This window comes from Simochromis diagramma, unplaced genomic scaffold (assembly GCF_900408965.1).
Source record: "Simochromis diagramma unplaced genomic scaffold, fSimDia1.1 OVJJ01000371.1, whole genome shotgun sequence".
Classification (NCBI taxonomy): Eukaryota; Metazoa; Chordata; class Actinopteri; order Cichliformes; family Cichlidae; genus Simochromis; species Simochromis diagramma.
Window position 1 is genome coordinate 5439611 of NW_024386920.1, and position 19577 is coordinate 5459187.

Genomic DNA, 19577 nt, shown 5'->3' on the forward strand with positions numbered 1-19577 from the left:
GAACTGAAGAAGCTTCTCGGATGAGAGGTGAAACGTCTTCAAGCAACTTAAAGAAGTCCAGACGCTTTTCTTTACAAGCTCCTTTGACGAGGGAGAGAGAAAGCTATTCGACTGGTTGTCAATAGCAACAGTGTTTTGGAAGTGCAGTCTGCTTGGCTACAAAGCATGTTGGGATATTGCCACCATTATTATAAGCCACCATTCGCTAATTCACTTCTTCCTACAAAACATTTAGGTGTTTTGTGAAAAACCAACGAGTAAAAAGAAGAAAAAAAAACAAACAAAACACTTTTCTGATGATTTTCTTGCCATTATCATCTACATCACTGCAGCAGCTAAGTTAAAATGTGATGGAATATAACATATTTTCCTAAATACTTTGTGGCAGTTACAGTGGATCTACTGACCTTTTCCTTATTTCCTGTTATGTTTATACTCTTACAGCAGTTCCTGCTCAGATTACAGATTTCAGAAATCTAAAATATTAAGGTCAGTGTATGTATAATTTATCCCTGTACGGCTACAGACTGCTCCCACTGCTGTGTTTCAGACATTCAGATTTTTAACTCTATGTCAGGGGTCCCCAATCCCAGTCCACGAGGGCCGGTGTCCCTGCAGGTTTTAGATGTGTCCTTGATCCATCACAGCTGATTTAAATGGATAAATTACCTTCTCAACGTGTTTTGAAGATCTCCAGAGGCCTGGTAATGAAATAATCATGTGATTCAGGTGTGTTGACCCAGGGTGAGATCTAAAACCTGCAGAGACACCGGCCCTCATGGACTGGGATTGGGGACCCCTGCTCTATGTTAATGGTCAGCAGGTCCCTAATATGGTCACATCTAGCCGTAAGGACAGAAGCCCCACTCACCTACTGTTCAAACCTTCTGTTTAAATGTGGCAGCCAATCAGAAAAAAAAAGCTGGCTTAACGCAATGGAGAATTTAAAAAAAATGTTTTGGTTCAGAAAGGATGTATCCTAAGTGCTGCATCAAGGCACAGTATAAAAAAAGTAAGGACTGTCCTGACCTGTAAATCACTCAAAGCTACCCTGGTGGAATAAAAATATAGAGCTCCATAACATAAGCCACCTTAAGGCAGTGATGCAGGCAAAAACTAACTGATTCAAGTTAAAATTGCAGATAGCAGATACAGATAGCTGTACAGCTGTTCACCAGGGAGACAGCTGTTTACCCCATACTAAGGTAATGTTTTCAATGACACAAACATGTCTTTTTCGGTCCTTTCAGTTTTTTGTCTAAGCTAAGACTGGATATCCCCCGATGATCTCATTAGGATTTTTTTCTGAGATGTGGGAAACCACCTGCAAAGTCACATTGTCTGATTTTAATATGACACAGAAAAATTAAAATCACAGCCCAGTGTCACTCTGAATGGTAAAAGAAAAAAAACAAAACAAAAACCTTTTGTTCTAACAATCTCATACTTGCTTCTACACCAAAGTTAGTACTCAGATCCAATTCGTCACTTACTCGCTCTGACAGGAAGTTCCAAACTAATCGCTGACACCTGCTTCACAAGTCCTTCACAAGACACTTTGATTTCTCAGACCGAAGCCACTGACACATCCCACATTCTTCTAGAAGACAGATCATTATAATATACATCCTCATGTGTCAGTCCCAGGAGCAAAAGAGAGAAACATAGAGTGGGTGTGCACACACATACACACACACCTCCCACAATCGTGGCACAATGCAGAGACTGATCGATATGTGCACTGCTATACGGGCCTACAGGCATGGAGTGGGAGCTGTCGGGGTAATTAATGTCGTTCTCTCAGGGTGTATCGTTCCCACAGCCAGCAGCCCAGATCTGAATGTGGGTCAAAACGCACACATGCAGATTCGCAAATACACATAATTGAACAGCTAGTTGTTCCAGATGAAGGACACTGGAATTGAATGCAGGTCAAACGGGAAATAGAAAAGAGCCTAAAAGCATCACAGGCATTTCCCGGCAAAGATGGGTGAGAAGCGCTCAATACTGCAGAGCTATTTCCCTTTCAACAATGCAAACTTTCTTTCTAATTTCATAATCAGAAATTTTAAACTTTCATATAGGCAGAGCTCTAATATTATTAAATGGTGATAATAACTGAAATGATTTATGCTGGATTTCTAGTTGTGTAATTGCTTGTTTTTTATGCTTTTGTATTCGATTTGGGAGAAGAAGAAAAAAGGCAAAACTCTAGGACAATAGTGTACCTAAGATCAGGTCACTGTTTTCAGGGTAACAGCAGGGCAGTGTGTTCCTGGTGCATTAGATTAAAATACCCTTGAGCTTGTGTCTGCTTAAACACAGTCAGTCCATAATACTTATTTTCAAGGGCATGTCTCTTATCTTCCACTTTCAGCAACGTGTCTCAACTGTATTCAAATAACTTGACAGGAACAACCACAGTTTGGTAAAAGTCAAGAGTTCTTTGGAGGTTATTGTAAGGGATTTAACTCAGTTTCATAATGTTTGTATTCCAACTTTGCTCCACAGTGCTTTCACATCAGCAAAAACGTGGCACAAGCTGAAGTAAAGGCGCTGACTGTAGCAGAGAAGCCATTTCTTTCACACTTATATGAAGTCAAAGGCCGGTTGATGGTAAATGCACCTCTACTCCTTTAAAGGGAAGCCTCATTGTATAGCTACAGTGTATTGTGAGCAGGTTTGGGGTGACATGAATATGTTGTGAACAGGTCTTGCATTATACCTGCAATGATCCATACTGTTTTCATTGGGATTTAGGGCGATTTCGAGGATGCATTATTTCATCCTTTAATCTACAGTTCGCTTTCTATCGCTGGTGACATTCTGGCTGCCGATGCCTGAGCCACGTTATGTAAACAAACATACCGTGAAATAAGATATTTTACGCTTGGACAGTGTTTGAGGCGCAAAAACAACACGTATAACCGTGCTGGATAAAGGCGCTGGGTAAACAGTAATATATGAATTACAGTAAGAGTCTGGCTGTATTATTCTCCAGCTGCCGTTTCCTCTGTTTTGCCATTTCCAATGGCCACCATTCAGACTTCGTCTTTTGTCGCCGGGCGAAGCCTAGCCTCCTGCTTGTTCATTAAGCGTTACCTGAAAGTGACCCATCAACGAATTTACCTGAAAATGGTGAATTCCGTCGTTTTCAAGCCGACCCTCCGGAGCTGCCAGGCCCGGATGCCCTCCTCCGCTTTACCCGCCCACTGAAGTAGCCTGAAACACAGCTCCGTCTGTGCTCGGTTTGTGCTCCACACGCTCCGCCAGAGAAAGAAATATCCTCCGAAACAAGCAGAAAGGTGTGCGAGTGTGCGGGCGAACAGACACAGACCGAAACCCGAAAAAGTCGTCTGTTTCGGCAGCGGAGACAGTTTAAAGAGGCTGGAGGATATCGAGTGGGGAGACGGGAGGGGTGCGAGCATGTAAGGTAGATTACGATAATGGCACTTCCGCTGACATTTCAAAACAAAGGTCTGTTCTATTGCAATTTCCAAAATAAAAGCCACTGTGACGTCTATCTGGTCAGTGTGCAAACTAAAAGCTGTTTTTTTTGTACAGACATCTTCCACATCATAGACTTGAAAAACATAAAGAAAAACGTCTAGATAGACGCATACACCAAAAACTATACATACGTACATACTGCATATTATACATTCTAAGTGCTATTTTGTGTGCCTTTTTGTTTGTTAGCTCGTAGGTAAAACTAGAAGTTAAGTACAGTATAGTTTGTCAAAGTTGGGAAATAGATAAAATAAGAAACAGCTGCAGGTTTTGTTAGTATACCGTTCCTTTTCATTTGTAACTCATCACTATAACAATGCAACACTGTCCATTTCAGTCTTTAAACGAGTAGATCGATTATTTCATCGATTCAACTTCTATTACAAAATAGTCTGTGTTTGTTGAAGATGCCAACAATGATGGAATGGTTAAATAGCGCTCAGGGTTTCAACAGCTTCGAAATTAGCATAAATTATAAAGCTGATGGGAATAATTATTGTTGTGTGGCGCCCCCTGCTGGATAAAACTTTAATTACTAGTGATGCTGGAAATAATCCTTATGAAATCCCGTTGTTTGCAATAAATAACGTTCACTAACAGCTGAAAAGGTTTGCTAAAGGGATAAAAATGCTTGAACTCTACAATAGAGTTTTCATTTTTCTTTACCCGTTTACACCATTAGCATTTTTGCGATATTCCTGTTATTTTTAAAGGATCCGTTCATCTAGTCACAGGAGGGGAAATATAATTTCCCTTACAAATCATTGAAGTATTTTTGATTCTATTAAACTTGTTACGGCGTTGTGATAATGACTGGGCTGTGTTTTAACGGATTCATAAACGACTGTAGGTGTTTTGCATAACAGCACATTCACAGAGCGTGTCATCATGCTAGCCTTTGCCCCAGTCAGCGGAGTTACGTAAAGTACAACAACCCACTTCTCCACTACTTTTACAGAGGACACGAAGCACTGCTACTTGACAGAAAATGTCTCGTCCTCTGGAGAGACTCCGAGTCATTATCAACCATCTTGACAGACATCCTGCGGGGATTGTATCTTTTTTAATTCGTATTTGCGATAAATCGGCTCGTTGGAGGCTCTTAGCTTATAGCGAAGCAGTGAGCGCCCGATAACACTGATACTCCGCTACTGGGAACCCGCTGTGGACTGCAGGCCTCCCGGAGAATACTGACATAAGGACAGGACAGGAGCTGAATGCCTGTAACTATTCTTGCGCTGTTAACACCGCTAGTTATTTTCGTTATTTTCGTGTTCGCCGTTGTTTCTCTACAAGTGTGTTTGTTTGGACTGCATATCATTTGCAATAAACGTTTTTAATGCTAGCTAGCTGGAGACATTTATAAACTGTTACTTAGGGCTCGGAAACTACTGTTATTGGATTATTTTCTATATCAACCTGTTAAATAATAGGTGTAATCTGTTAGGTCTATCTGTAGATAGGTCAACTTAAAGATAAGCTAGTTACAAATTTATACATGTGATTTGTTTTTTTTAAAAAGTGTTGTCGGTTTCCCTGGTTTTAATATGCAGCAGAAATGCAGATTTTCACATAAAAGACATTTTCACATATTTTGGCAGAAAGGCAGAATGTTTCACTGTAAAATCTTGGAAATGATCTGAAATCTATAAATCATAATCTCTCGCTGCTGTATAGCAGACATTTCCCCCGTGTTTTTGGTTTGTTTGGTTTGTTTTTTTCTTTTTGTTTTTGTTATCCTTGACTGATTTGCTGAAGAGAGCTGCACCCACGTCTGCTCAAACCGTCAGCTACGGTCACCCACAGAGACTGAGGTAAGGACACACCTAAGCTCCGCCTCGGGCTAAAGGTTTTTATGCACTCAGCAATCATTCATGTTTATCGTTCACCTTTCCCACAGTTTCTTCTATTGATCAGGTCCACAGTGTCCCACTTTTCTGCTCTCCATGTGTAATAGCAAGTGGTAACTACAGTGCCATTGGCTCAAAAGGCAAGGCAAGCTTTTTTATTTTTAATTTTTTTTAATTTTTTTCAATTTGGCAGGTATACTTTGGATAATGACCTGCTGACCCCGGAACAGCGGCTCTTCTATGAGGAAAATGGCTTCCTTCTCATCAGAAATCTGGTGTCCAAGCAGGACATCGACAGGTTCAGGTAACATCAGACACTTGGCAATAAATAATAAATGAAATAAGTACTTTTTAAAAAGCACAAACACATAAAATAATTATTTTACTTGAATAGGTTACAGTTCAAAATATTGATTATTTATTTTATGCCAGCCTTTGGCAGATCCCCCATCATTTCAATCAGTTTTAGCTTTCATCCCCTTTGAGCTAGCTTTCTTCTTGGCTGGCCCTCGCACAGAAGGTAGACAAGGATATCTGATCTTTCATAAGCAGGAAAACTAAATATTTACAGCGGTTCAAAGGCTGATCGTTTTATCTCTTAGAGATTATTCATACATGCACTGTACTCAGTATGTGAAAGTTTGGCCATAGGAAAATCTACCAATTTTACAGTGACTGTTTAAGGAACACTTTAATCAGAGTGTAGAATCAAGTCAGTTAAACTTATGGGATATTGATCTGGTCATTTAATTAGCAGAGGGGTTGTTATTCCATTTCAGCTGTTTTGGTGTTAATGAAATTAACAACAGGTGTACTAGAGGAGCAACAGTGAGACAACCCCCAAAACAGGCACAGTTTTACAGCTGGAGGTCAGTGACATTTTACCTGCTCATCTGACTGTTTTTATTACACTAGTTTTGCATTTGGCTAGGGTCAGTGTCACTACTGGTAGCATGAGGGGAGACCCTACAGATCTTGCATAGGTAGTTTAACTCCTCCAAGATGGAACATCAATACATGCCATTGCCTGAAGTTTTGCAGTCCAGTACAGTCTCAAGATCATGGTAGAGATTTCAACAGACAGACAGTTACTCTAGGAGAGCTGGACAGGGCTGTAGAAGGTCCTTAACCCATCAGCAGGACCAGTATCTGCTCATTGTCTGCAAGGAAGAACAGGTTGAGCACTCCCAGAGCCACAAAATGACCTCCAGCTGTTTACTGGTGTGAATGTCTCTGACTAAAGCATCAGAAATGTGACTTTATGAGGGCGGACCAATGTCCTCTAGTGGGCCCTGCACTCACTGCTCACTGCTTGGCATTTGTCATAAGATACCAGAATTGTCAGGTCCACCACTGGCACCCTTTTTTTTCACAGAGGAGAGCAGGTTCACTCTGAGCACATGTGACAGACGTGAAAGGCTCTGGCGAATCCGTGAAGAACATTACGCTGCCTGTAACATTGTTTAGCATGACCGGTTTGGTGGTGAGTCAGTAATAGTCTTTGGAGGCAAATCCATGAAGGGACACAGACCTACAAGCTTGGCAACAGCATCCTTGAAATCCTTGGACTCAGTCTCAGACCCTACATTGGTGCAGCAAGTCCTGGGTTTGTCCTGGTGAATGACAGTGCACAGCTTCATGTGGTGAGAGTGCACAGTCAGTTCCTGGAGGATGTAGTAGTTGATGCCATTGACTGACCCCCATACTCACCTTACCTAAACCCAATAGAACATCTGTGAGACATGTTTCCGTCCTGACTGTTGTGTGTGTGTGTTTTGGTGCCTCCTTCAGGAGGGAGTTTGAACGGATCTGTCGACAGGAAATAAAGGTTCCCGGTCTGGTGGTGATGAGGGACGTGGCTATAGCAAAGTCCGAGTTTGTCCCAGATCAGAGAGCTATCTCAAAAGTGCAGGACTTTCAGGAGGATCCTGAGCTGTTCCGGTACTGCTCTCTACCAAAGGTACTGGAACGCCACATACAAACAAAGACAATACACACAGCAGTAGGGTTTTTCGTAGGGCTGGGCCATATTATACCGTTTACAGTAATACTGGTACAATGTTATGCAACAATAAGAAAATAAAATATTGCGATAGAATATGGGTAAAACGCGCATGCGCAGTGCTTTTGTTTTCATATGCACATGGCCGAAAAAGCATGGCGGCAACGGAGAATGAGGCATCCATGAAAGCAGAATTTATTGAATTTAACAGAGTTAGAATTTAGCGGAAGTTAGCTCGCTAGTTTCGCTAGTTACCTAAACATGATATAGCATGTTCTGACTGAGAGATTTCTGAAAAAATTTAAACGTACAGCTCTGCTATCACTTCCAACATAAATGAAGACAGAAAACTAAACAGCAGTGACATTTGTAGTGACACAGCTATGTTAGCATAACATAACCAGTGAAACTGGAGGATGGACGCTAAGTTTTTTTCCACTCGATAAAAGTTAACGTGAAGGTTCCTGATGGTTAGGGACAAATGTAATCGCATGGCAGGATGCTCTAAATGGACCAAACTTCAGTCAGGAAAACAACTGAGATAATCCATCCACAATACGAGATTAGTCATTAATATACTGCAACAACATGGGAATAGAGCAGCTGCCAGAGAGTTCAACATTAATGAATCAATGGTACGGAAGTGGGGGAAGCAAGAAGTTGGATAAAGTTTGACTTATCTGACTGTTTTGTCAAAGGATGGTTGTTTTTTCTGTGTTAATTGCCAAATTAATTCTGATAAAAAGGGTTTGGTGCCTCACAGAGGTGCTATCAGTAATCACACAGGTGATAAGGCAGAAAACATTACATGGACTTCAATCATTAATCTGGAATGTCTAAATGTTTTTCACAAACAAAAAATGAATAGGCATTGAATTTGTTTCTTTTGATAAACAATGAAATAAGTCAAGCCTGAAGACTATCAGAACAAAAATTTTTACTTTTCTTTATCAGATCCTGAAGTATGTTGAGTGTTTCATTGGACCGAACATCATGGCAATGCACACAATGCTGATCAACAAACCTCCTGATGCAGGTATTTCAATTCTCACTAAAATGTTTGGCCCACAAAGTCACAAATACTTAATACTTATTTGGATGCTGCATACTTCTTGGGTTTACTCTTAAATTCAGTATTTTTAGGTACCTGACTCTTTTTATGACAAGTATTGTGCAGATAAATAATAACCAATGTAATAACTGGACGTGTCCCTTAGTTTTGGCTCCCTCTTGTGGCAGTGATCATAATTACATCAACACTCTTGATGTGTGCTTGATTGTTATTAGCTTTTCTTTTTAGACTGTGTTAGTAATCTTCCCTCTGAATGGCCAGTTCTTTATCTATCTGAAGCATCAAATACAATTCTTAAGCTCAAACATAACATAGAGTATCTTTAAGGTGTGATTTGTGTGAAGAAAATAAAATGAAAACGACTTTGGTATCGTAATGTCTAACGTGTCTTCTGTCATTCCAGGTAAGAAGACGTCCCGTCACCCGATGCATCAGGATCTGCATTACTTTCCCTTTCGACCAGTCGATCGGATCGTCTGTGCGTGGACAGCTATGGAGACTGTGAACAGACAGAACGGCTGCCTGGTCGTCCTGCCAGGATCACACAAGGGCACGCTGCAGGAACATGACTATCCTGAGTGGGAGGTACACACAACACTGTAACAGCTACAGTCATGCCTGCTGGGATGTACACACACAGAGTGTTTAAATAATTGCATGTGTCCTCAGGGCGGGGTGAACAAGATGTACCATGGAGTCCGAGACTATGACCCGGAGCACCCCAGGGTGCACCTAGAAATGGAAAAGGGTGACACAGTCTTCTTCCACCCACTGCTCATCCACGGATCTGGCATGAACCAGACACAGGGCTTCCGCAAGGTACTGCATTACCCAGAGTCCACCTGAGATCCTGATATTTTCTAATGCAAATTAGCTCCATACAACCACATGATTATTTGTGGTATTTCTTTTTGCATACGAGTAATGAGGTGTGATATCTGTGTGTGTGTGTGTTTTCACAGGCCATCTCCTGCCACTATGCCAGCGGTGATTGCTATTACATTGACGTGAAAGGAACCACACAGGAAAACATAGAGAAAGAGGTGAAGGAGATCATAGTGAGGAGGCACGCTGTTGGTGATGAACTCACTTTCAAGGTCAGACACGTACATCCAAGCTTCATTTATCTTATTCTTTCCATTATTACTTTTTGATTAAAAGGAGCCTCTTATGCTTTTCCTTATATTTTTAATCACATAAATACGTTTACAATTGATTTATCACTAGCTTTAAGCACTGATAGCTCACAATCCCAGAAAGTGTCCACGTTAAAGCTCTGGGCAATGAAAGAGGGAGTAATAACAAAGTTAAACCATAACAAGGAACTGGAAACAAAGTCAGACACAGGTTGTCAATTACATGTGATGCCCAGGGCAGGAAGCAGGTGCTGTGGTCATGTAGTCCATGCAAGGCTCCTTCAAAACAAAATCTTTTGAAATCAACATTTCATATTTGTAATCAGCCTTTTTGTAGTCTGCCACATATCATCAATGTTTGTACATATGCACGTAATGATCGCCTGAGCTTTATTCAAACGTCTTAACTTAATGATTTTAATCTATTTATAAAAAAGTTAAAATTACAGTGGCATCGTTAGGTAACAACATCCCTGGTCTGTCTCGTTATCGTTTACAAGCCCCCGTTATAAGATCCTGTTATGGGCTACATTTACCTCGAGGTCAGCCTCTGCTTAGCATGTGTGCCAGGAAAGCGTGCAACCTGACGTGTCATTATATATATATAAAACAGAAACTGAGCGCAGCATGATACTCACTTAATGCATCTTTAGAATGAAGTGTGGCTTAGTGGATGTAATTGCCCTAAACGAGAAAACAACCTGAGAATAAAGACTGTGTAGAAACTTTCCTGCTGAAATTGAATTAAAGTCACATTCTTCCCATTATATGAACAAAACACCTGACAGACATTTCAGGAAGTTGGCAACAGAGTCAGACAGAATACAACACATTGGTTTTACTGTATGTAAACACAAAGATAAAAAACATCAAACCTGGCTTACATGTAACCACCATCTGCTAAACCTTTCAAACACGGCTTAAATAAGATTGCTATTATTATGAGCTGGTTCATAATGAGCAGCTGATGTCTGATGAAAAGCTAAAGGAATTTCTGTTCCTGTAAACTCCAAAATTTGCTATTAGAATAACATTAAAACAGAGGAAAATAAAAGGGGTTTGTTTTTGTGGCTAACCTCTCCTTCAAATCCGTCTCTCTCACAGGACACCTGGGCAATTCGGGGTCGTCTGGTGCAGGGAGAGAGGATTTCGATGTGAAGACGCTGCTGCGGGGTGATGAAACTGAGCTCAAACTTCGCCATCTCAGCACAGCGGCTGAATGAGAAGCAACAGGCTTTGGATCACTGCAGCAAAGTTTTTGGGTTTTTCTGCCGAGGGCTCTGCAAGGGCTTCAAACCACTCTTATCTAATTTATGCGAAAACAGTCACTGATTTTCTTTCACCTAAATGCACTGGATTAGTCTGCATATAATTCAACATTTAACAGTGTTTTACTGCACAGAGATCCTTCTAAAATCCATCTGTAAAGTTGTTTAGCCAAGTGGGAAAAAAAGAAGACATTAATTACACAAATGAGGATTCTAAATAATAATTGATTTTTGCATAAAGAAAACCGAGTGTGTTACGAGTGACAGAGTGTGAAGTTCAAAAAGGGATTAAGTGGAAAGAAAGATTAATGAAAGTGTTTAAGTGATGTTGCACTTGTGAATTGACACTAACAGAGGCCTTAATCTTGCGGCATTCTGCCTTGTAAATTAATGAGAATGTTTATTTTTGCATCTTTAATGGAATTTTTAATCTTTCAACAGGAGTTTTTGATCTTCATGTGGGTGTTATTGTGTCTGTGCACAAATGTAGTGTATTTTGCTAATATTAGCAATAAAACTCAGAATTGACTGCTATATAAACAGACTGTGGTTTTGAGTTTCATACACAGAAAGTTTGGGGTTTGTAATAATTTAAGTTCCAGTGACTGGATTAAACCAGACGGTAATCATCCACTCACTCCTACAAAATAGAACTTTCTCTGTTGAGCGCACAAGAAACTTAACTCGAATTCAAGAGGAGAGTCATTTGAGGTGGTTTGTTTTTATCTGATAGTCCCTAACTTGTTTGCTCCGAGCAAGGTGACCAGATCCAGCAAACCTAAATGTGGCACAGAGGGTGTGTTGGCGTGGCACAATGTGAGACATGTTTCTATTGCTGAGAGGCATTTTGCATCTGAAGAACGAATATAATTTATTTGAATACAACATTCCCAGAGCAGCACAGTGGTGCCAACGCTCTGGTGGTGCAGTGGCTGGTAGAGTCCCCTCACAGCAAGAAGGTCCTGGATTTGACTGCAGATCAGGCTGACTGAGGCCTGTCTGTGTGGAGCTTGCAAGTTCTCCCTGTTCCTGTGTGTGTTGTCTCCTGGTACTCTGGCTTCCTCTCACAGTCCAGATAAATGCTTGTTAGGTTAATTGATTTTAAATTTCTGTGGGTGTTATTGTGTCTGTTAGGGTTGCCAACTCCCTGAAAAATAAATAAGGGACACCTCGTGGCCAGGGCCGGGCAACTCAGTTCACCCTTCCCAGTGTGGTGAATTTTGTAGCTCTTTTTTTTGTGTGTGAAATTATTTTTTAACCATTTGACTTGAATTTGATTTAAGCAGATGCATATTCTTTGTGATATGACCATATGGGAAACAAATGATCATTTAGCCATTTATTTTTAGGTCAAAATGACAACATTAACACAGTAAAACAGGTCTCTTTCTTAAACAGAAGCCTGTCATGCTTAACTTTTGAGAATATAAGTAAATCTTTCTTTAAAAGAACTCTGTCCTGCTTAACTTAAAATTATATAAATTAATAGAAAGCAATAGAACGAAAAACATTCTTGTAACAGTGCACATATAGTGCATTTAGTACAATTGGCTTCAGTTGAGGTATTATTTCAGCTTTTCTAATGCTAATCAGCTGCTCCTGTTTGTAAACCCACTTGTTCCCATGAGTGAAAGACAGAGAGAGAGAGGGAGCGACAGATTTTCTGTTATAACCTTCATTTTATGGAGGCACAGTGTGAGCACTCAGGTCGCATCAGAGCATCGGGCGGTATAGTGTGAGACCCTGCATCGTGACCTGCAACTTCTAACCCCTGCGAGTCAATCGTGCAGTTTGAGCAGGAGCTGAATAACGTGACTGAAAAAAATCGCACAGTGTCTGCCCAGCTTTAGGTGTACTGTCATCCGAGACTTGCACCGCAGTGTCGGCGTTTGTTTCCCTGTTGGCCATGCTTCTTGTTGTGGTCATCTGTTGTCTTCCGGTATTTTCTCCGTAAGCGACCTTTCCTCGACCAATGAGATGAGCGGTAATCTGAATTGTCATACTCGAATTGTCATAAGTGTGCTGTCAGCTCATTGGTCACAAAGCAGGAGAGGGGCTGGGAATTATGTTTTCCAACAAAGCGTTAATTCCATTAACATTTATAGACTACTTTTGATTCTCACTGTATTAAGTGCGTCCCTTATTAGCTCAATACGGGACGTGTGCTTTTGTTTCTAAATACGGGACGATTCCGTTTTTTAAGGGACGGTTGGCAACCCTAGTGTCTGTGCACTTATACTGGCGACCTGTCTAGGGCGTATCCCACCCTTTGCCCTATGATAACTGTGATAGGCTCCAACCCACCCTGAATTAGATAAGTGCTTCTTTTTATGTTCCTGTTATCGCAGTTGCTGTTTTGTCCAGCGGTGAGGCTAATTCAGACTAATTTGCCTGAATCTGTATGACCTTCTAGTTACACAATATTCATAAGCAGCGAAAGACAGTGACATGGCTTTAGTAAAGTCTCCACATAGTGAGAGGCTCCAAGTCGTACTAGCTTTTGGAGATCCTGTGTGAAATGTGGAGGTCAAGCAATGACACTGATACCTGAAAACAGAATGGCTCCAAAACACAAGGCATCAAGGAAAAATATATCACGGTCACCAGATTCTTACCTGCAACCTTCTGGTTGTACCTAGGAGAGTGTGATTTGCTTTGAAGATTTAACATGAAGAGTTACGTATAGCCAAACAGGTCTGGTAAACAAGCTGCTCAAGAACTATGTCACTTTGTTGTTGAGGCCTATCTGTTGTGGAGTTAGGCAGCACACCACAAATGTGAGCATCAGCATTTGAACCTGATATAGTTGGATGAAAAGCAGTGCAAGATAATTAGTAACTGCTTGCCCTCCACTGGAAGAAAGAAAAAGGTTTTGTGAGGCCAGATCTGAAAGTTATAACTTTGAAAATGGGAGGAACTGTGAAAATGGGAGGAACTGTGAAAATGGGAGGAAACAGAGTTGTAAAACACTGATGAACTTCTCTGTTTAACATTGAATTAAAGTCAAAGTGGCTGGCACTTGATGATAGTGGCAGTCATATGACTGGAAAAATTAATTAGTTGTTTTTAAAAGCAGCACTGCTAAGAGTGAGTCGAAGTGGTTACATTTCAACAAAGCCTTTGTTCAAAAGCATGAAAGTCGAGCTGAACTTTGAGACCGTCATGGTCACTAAAAGCAAGCCTAGAAAAATATATATGTTACATAAGTACATGTTGTCATGCGGAGGAAAATGCAAAAGAGGACACTTAAACCATACCAGCATAAGCACTTTGCAATCATTGCATCCGGTTTTTTCTTTCCCCCTTTCTCTCACCCTCTCTCTCGCACTTTTTCACTCCGCACGCGAGCCTTGTGCTTTACGCTGGGATGAGGGGGGAGGGGCGGTAGTTACACTCCCAGTAGCACAAGAACAGAGCAGAAGGGAAAGAGAGAGAGAAAGAGAGCCAGGGACAACAACGTCACATTAGAAAGGTATAGTTATCATCCACAACTATTTTCAGTTACAGATGATAAAGGATTCAGAAAGTTTATTCATGCAGGTCCATGTGACAGAGAATGTGCATCTTCTTTTTGTTTTCATATTTTAATTTATATTTAATTGTGTTGTGGTTTGCAGTGTTTTGTGTTGTTTCACTTTAAATTTGTTTAAAAGGAAAAAGCTGAAAATTTAAATAGTTAAAAGTTGAAATGTAAATAGTTGGTTTTTGTATTATATGATTTATTTATTACATTTTATGTGGAGTGAATAAATAAAAGTATATTTACGGTGGCCCCTAGCAACAAAGAACGTACAAACTCCAAAACACGTAAAAACTCCAAAACACATACAAAACACAACAGAAGTGCTCCAGGATGCTAGGCGCAGTGTTGAGCTTTTGTTACCTAGTGGTTACACAAGCCAGGAAGTACCAACGACCGGATTTGGTGTGTGGTAGTAACAGGTAAATGAACATTTTTTTTATTATTTGAATATATATGAGTGCTTGTGTATAAATACACAAACAATACACATATGCTTTCAATTATGTAATTTAAGTGATCTAGGTAGCTCTGTTAAGGAAGTTCAGTTAACACTAGAAATGTGTTTTGGAGTTTGTACTTCCTTTGTCTCTTGGGGCCACCGTATATATTTATATATAAACATATATAAATAAAACCACGAGTTTTTTTACATTAGTAATTCCTTTTGTGCATAATTTTTTTTATTGTTGTTAATAATATATTAATTAAAGCAACAAAACAACCTGAAGAGCCGGTTGGGAGCCGAAAGAGCCGGCTCTTTTTAGTGAGCCGAGCCAAAAGAGCCGGTTCTCTAAAAAGAGCTGGAAATCCCATCACTGGTATATGCATATGCATATATATAACCCATATTTACACATGCACACACATGCTGCGTATGCATCTGTAACTATGTGTGTCTTGCAAACAGGTTCTGACTTCTGGCTCATTTTCTGTTTAATGTTTTCTGAGTAGGACTGTTGAGTTTCCTTCAAAGGAAATTTCAGATCACAAACACTCCAGGGTAAAATCTGCAGAGACAAATTTAAATTGCAACTCAAAATTTAAAGAGGAACTATTATTCTCATTTCTATCTCCACATGTTCATTCTTTGACCCTGTTGCAGTACGCTCACATGTTTTGCCGCCAGATTCATGTACCTGAGGCGAGCATATTAGAGATATTTGTTTTTGTTGACATCATACAGAGCCAAAAAAAATAGGAAAAAGGAGCATTAAGCAGGGTGAACCCTGAGCTTTTTTATTTGGCCATGTTTTATATAACCACAATTCCAAAAAAGTTGGGATGAGATGTAAAAACAGAATGCAATGACTTGTGGATCTCATAAACCCATATTTTATTCACAGTAGTACACAAAAAACAAATATTTAAAATGGGATAGTCATGATGGGTATAAAAGGAACATTTTATAGAGGCAGAGTTTCTGTTTCTGTTTATATAGCGCCAAATCACAACAGCAGTCACTTCAATCAGCTTTATATTGTAACGTAAAGGACCTACAATAATATAGAGAAAACCTTAGCAATCAGATAACCCCCTTGGTTATTACTTGGTGAGAGTGGGGAGGGAAACAGTGGTTAAGCCTTTTGCAGCATAACTAAGAGGGGATTCAGGGTCACCTGATCCAGCTCTAACGATAAGTTTTTACCACAGTTTTAAAGTAAAGAGGCTGTCTGTCTCCTGAATCTAAACTAAGAGCTGGTTCCACAGAAGAGGGGACTGAAAGATTCTGCCTCTCATTCTACTTTTCAGTAGCTTCAGTAGCCCGGCTTACTACAAGTAAGCCAGCAGTATGAGAGCAAAGTGCTCTATTTGGGTGATACGGTACTATGAGGTCTGTAAGATAAGATGGGGCATGATTATTTAAGACCTTCTGGTCAAAAACAACTCAAAGATTCCTCACAGTGTTACTAGAGAACCAAATTTTCCAGGTCTTTATGTCTTTAAGACATTTCTGCAGTTTAACTAATTGGTGTGTGTTATCTGGCTTCATGGAAAGATAAAGTTGGGTGTCATCTGCATAGCAGTGAAAATGTATGCTATACCTTCTGATGATACTGTCTAAGGGAAGCATGTATAATGTAAACAGAATTGGTTCTAGCACTGAACCCTGTGGAACTCCATAATTAACCTTAGTGTGTCCATTTACATGAACAAATTGGAGTCTATTAGATATACAGTGGGGCAAAAAAGTATTTAGTCAGCCACCGATTGTGCAAGTTCCCCCACTTAAAATGATGACAGAGGTCAGTAATTTGCACCAGAGGTACACTTCAACTGTGAGAGACAGAATGTGAAAAAAAAAAATCCATGAATCCACATGGTAGGATTTGTAAAGAATTTATTCGTAAATCAGGGTGGAAAATAAGTATTTGGTCAATAACAAAAATACAACTCAATACTTTGTAACATAACCTTTGTTGGCAATAACAGAGGTCAAACGTTTACTATAGGTCTTTACCAGGTTTGCACACACAGTAGCTGGTATTTTGGCCCATTCCTCCATGCAGATCTTCTCGAGAGCAGTGATGTTCTGGGGCTGTCGCCGAGCAACACGGACTTTCAACTCCCGCCACAGATTTTCTATGGGGTTGAGGTCTGGAGACTGGCTAGGCCACTCCAGGACTTTCAAATGCTTCTTATGGAGCCACTCCTTTGTTGCCCGGGCGGTGTGTTTTGGATCATTGTCATGTTGGAAGACCCAGCCTCGTTTCATCTTCAAAGTTCTCACTGATGGAAGGAGGTTTTGGCTCAAAATCTCACGATACATGGCCCCATTCATTCTGTCCTTAACACGGATCAGTCGTCTTGCCCCCTTGGCAGAAAAACAGCCCCATAGCATGATGTTTCCACCCCCATGCTTCACAGTAGGTATGGTGTTCTTGGGATGCAACTAAGTATTCTTCTTCCTCCAAACACGACGAGTTGAGTTTATACCAAAAAGTTCTACTTTGGTTTCATCTGACCACATGACATTCTCCCAATCCTCTGCTGTATCATCCATGTGCTCTCTGGCAAACTTCAGACGGGCCTGGACATGCACTGGCTTCAGCAGCGGAACACGTCTGGCACTGCGGGATTTGATTCCCTGCCGTTGTAGTGTGTTACTGATGGTGACCTTTGTTACTTTGGTCCCAGCTCTCTGCAGGTCATTCACCAGGTCCCCCCGTGTGGTTCTGGGATCTTTGCTCACCGTTCTCATGATCATTTTGACCCCACGGGATGAGATCTTGCATGGAGCCCCAGATCGAGGGAGATTACCAGTGGTCTTGTATGTCTTCCATTTTCTGATGATTGCTCCCACAGTTGATTTTTTCACACCAAGCTGCTTGCCTATTGTAGATTCACTCTTCCCAGTCTGGTGCAGGTCTACAATACTTTTCCTGGTGTCCTTCGAAAGCTCTTTGGTCTTGGCCATGGCGGAGTTTGGAGTCTGACTGTTTGAGGCTGTGGACAGGTGTCTTTTATACAGATGATGAGTTCAAACAGGTGCCATTCATACAGGTAACGAGTGGGGGACAGAAAAGCTTCTTACAGAAGACGTTACAGGTCTGTGAGAGCCAGAGATTTTCCTTGTTTGAGGTGACCAAATACTTATTTTCCACCCTGATTTACGAATAAATTCTTTACAAATCCTACCATGTGAATTCATGGATATTTTTTTTCACATTCTGTCTCTCACAGTTGAAGTGTACCTCTGGTGCAAATTACTGACCTCTGTCATCATTTTAAGTGGGGGAACTTGCACAATCAGTGGCTGACTAAATACTTTTTTGCCCCACTGTATATGATTCAAACCACTGCAGCACATACCTACAGCATGCTCTAATCACTGTAATAAAACATTATGGTCAGCAGTATTGGCCCTAGCAGGACAAGCACAGAGATGACTCGACTATCAAAGGCTATAAGAAGATCATTTGTAACCTTCACTAAGGCTGTTTCTGTACTGTGATGCATTCTGAAACCTGAATGAAGCTCCTGAAATAAACCATTCCTCTGCAGTACATAGAAAGAGAAAAATGTGCAGTGGGTGGTTTGTTAAGACAACAGTTATAAAAGTGCCATTTTAAAAAAGTCTATTATGCTTTATTTCATATGATTTATAGAAAATTTCAGTATTTACCTTTTGCTACAAGCTCCTTAAACTACAAACACAGTTATCTGTAGGAAAAGCAGAGGCTGTATGAACTCATCCACCTAGAGAAACAAAGGGCAACTGACTTGCAGGAAGAGTTTTGATTCCCACGTTCACGAATGTTAGGGCTCCAATGAATCTAAAATAAGGCCTTGATTGGGCTCAGTTGTGGCTCAAAGCATGAAGCTGTTTAAGGTAAGGGATATTCCTATGGAACAAAGCTTGTGTTTCTGGCTCCCAGTTTTATTATTTAACATCTTCCAGCAGTCACAAAAGTAGCTGGTTTTCTCTGGCTTTTCCTCGGGTTATGTTCCATCCCAACTCCCTCTTTGAAAACTGTGAAGTGATGAGGATTCCATTCACACACTTTAATCAGTGGTATTAGATTTACACTGAGTCAGATGATTGTTTTTTTTCCTAATGTGAAAGTAGTTGTTTGCCAAATCTACACACATTGATCACCAACACCAGAGGTTCTACTGATGTATGCAACAGTTTAGCATCTTTTTGATTTCTGCAGCTCTGGGGCAGTTTAGCCTTCCTGCTGCCATCAACCTTGTTTCTAACCACAGCAGGCAGTTAGCTGCAGAAATTAAAAGCCCAAAGTTAGCCACAAAGTTAGCAGTTACTAGCTCCTTTGTGAGATCGGAAAATCAGTATGTGCTGCAAACAACGCAAAGTGGGCAAAACAGAAGTAGGTTTCATAATTTAATTCAGAGATTCAATTCAATTCAATTTTATTTATATAGCGCCAAATCACAACAAACGTCGCCTCAAGGCGCTTCATAGATACAGAGAAAAAGCCAACAATCATATGACCCCCTATGATCAAGCACTTTGGCGACAGTGGGAAGGAAAAACTCCCTTTTAACAGGAAGAAACCTCCGGCAGAACCAGGCTCAGGGAGGGGCGGGGCCATCTGCTGCGACTGGTTGGGGTGAGAGAAGGAAAACAGGATGAAAGACATGCTGTGGAAGAGAGACAGAGGTTAATAACAGATATGATTCAATGCAGAGAGGTCTATTAATACATAGTGAGTGAGAAAGGTGACTGGAAAGGAAAAACTCAATGCATCATGGGA

At 40.6% G+C, this 19577-nt stretch overlaps 2 protein-coding genes across 2 annotated transcripts in view; one reads left to right on the forward strand and one right to left on the reverse strand.

The window, feature by feature from the left end:
• cdk17 (cyclin-dependent kinase 17) overlaps positions 1–3438 on the reverse strand; it is a 53433-nt gene extending 49995 nt beyond the window's left edge. The window contains exon 1 of the mRNA XM_040036874.1: positions 3130–3438. The gene's annotated coding sequence lies outside the window, so the exon portion shown is untranslated. The remainder of the gene's footprint in view (positions 1–3129) is intronic.
• A 961-nt stretch (positions 3439–4399) lies between these two features.
• phyh (phytanoyl-CoA 2-hydroxylase) lies at positions 4400–11372 on the forward strand. Its single transcript, XM_040036876.1, has 9 exons — positions 4400–4564; positions 5269–5324; positions 5554–5664; positions 7152–7320; positions 8317–8398; positions 8838–9019; positions 9104–9253; positions 9397–9531; positions 10675–11372. Exons 1-9 carry the CDS (start codon positions 4499–4501, stop codon positions 10726–10728), a joined length of 1005 nt encoding a protein of 334 aa, XP_039892810.1. The 5' UTR covers positions 4400–4498; the 3' UTR covers positions 10729–11372.
• The last annotated feature ends 8205 nt before the right edge of the window (positions 11373–19577 follow it).

What these genes read in the sequence shown, in the direction of transcription:
- phyh (XM_040036876.1), top strand. Translation starts at nt 4,499, where the DNA reads ATGTCTCGTCCTCTGGAGAGACTCCGAGTCATTATCAACCATCTTGAC. An exon ending in ACAGACATCCTGCGGGGATT is followed by an intron (nt 4,565 to 5,268) that starts GTATCTTTTTTA and finishes GATTTGCTGAAG; the next exon opens with AGAGCTGCACCCACGTCTGC. An exon ending in ATGACTATCCTGAGTGGGAG is followed by an intron (nt 9,020 to 9,103) that starts GTACACACAACA and finishes ATGTGTCCTCAG; the next exon opens with GGCGGGGTGAACAAGATGTA.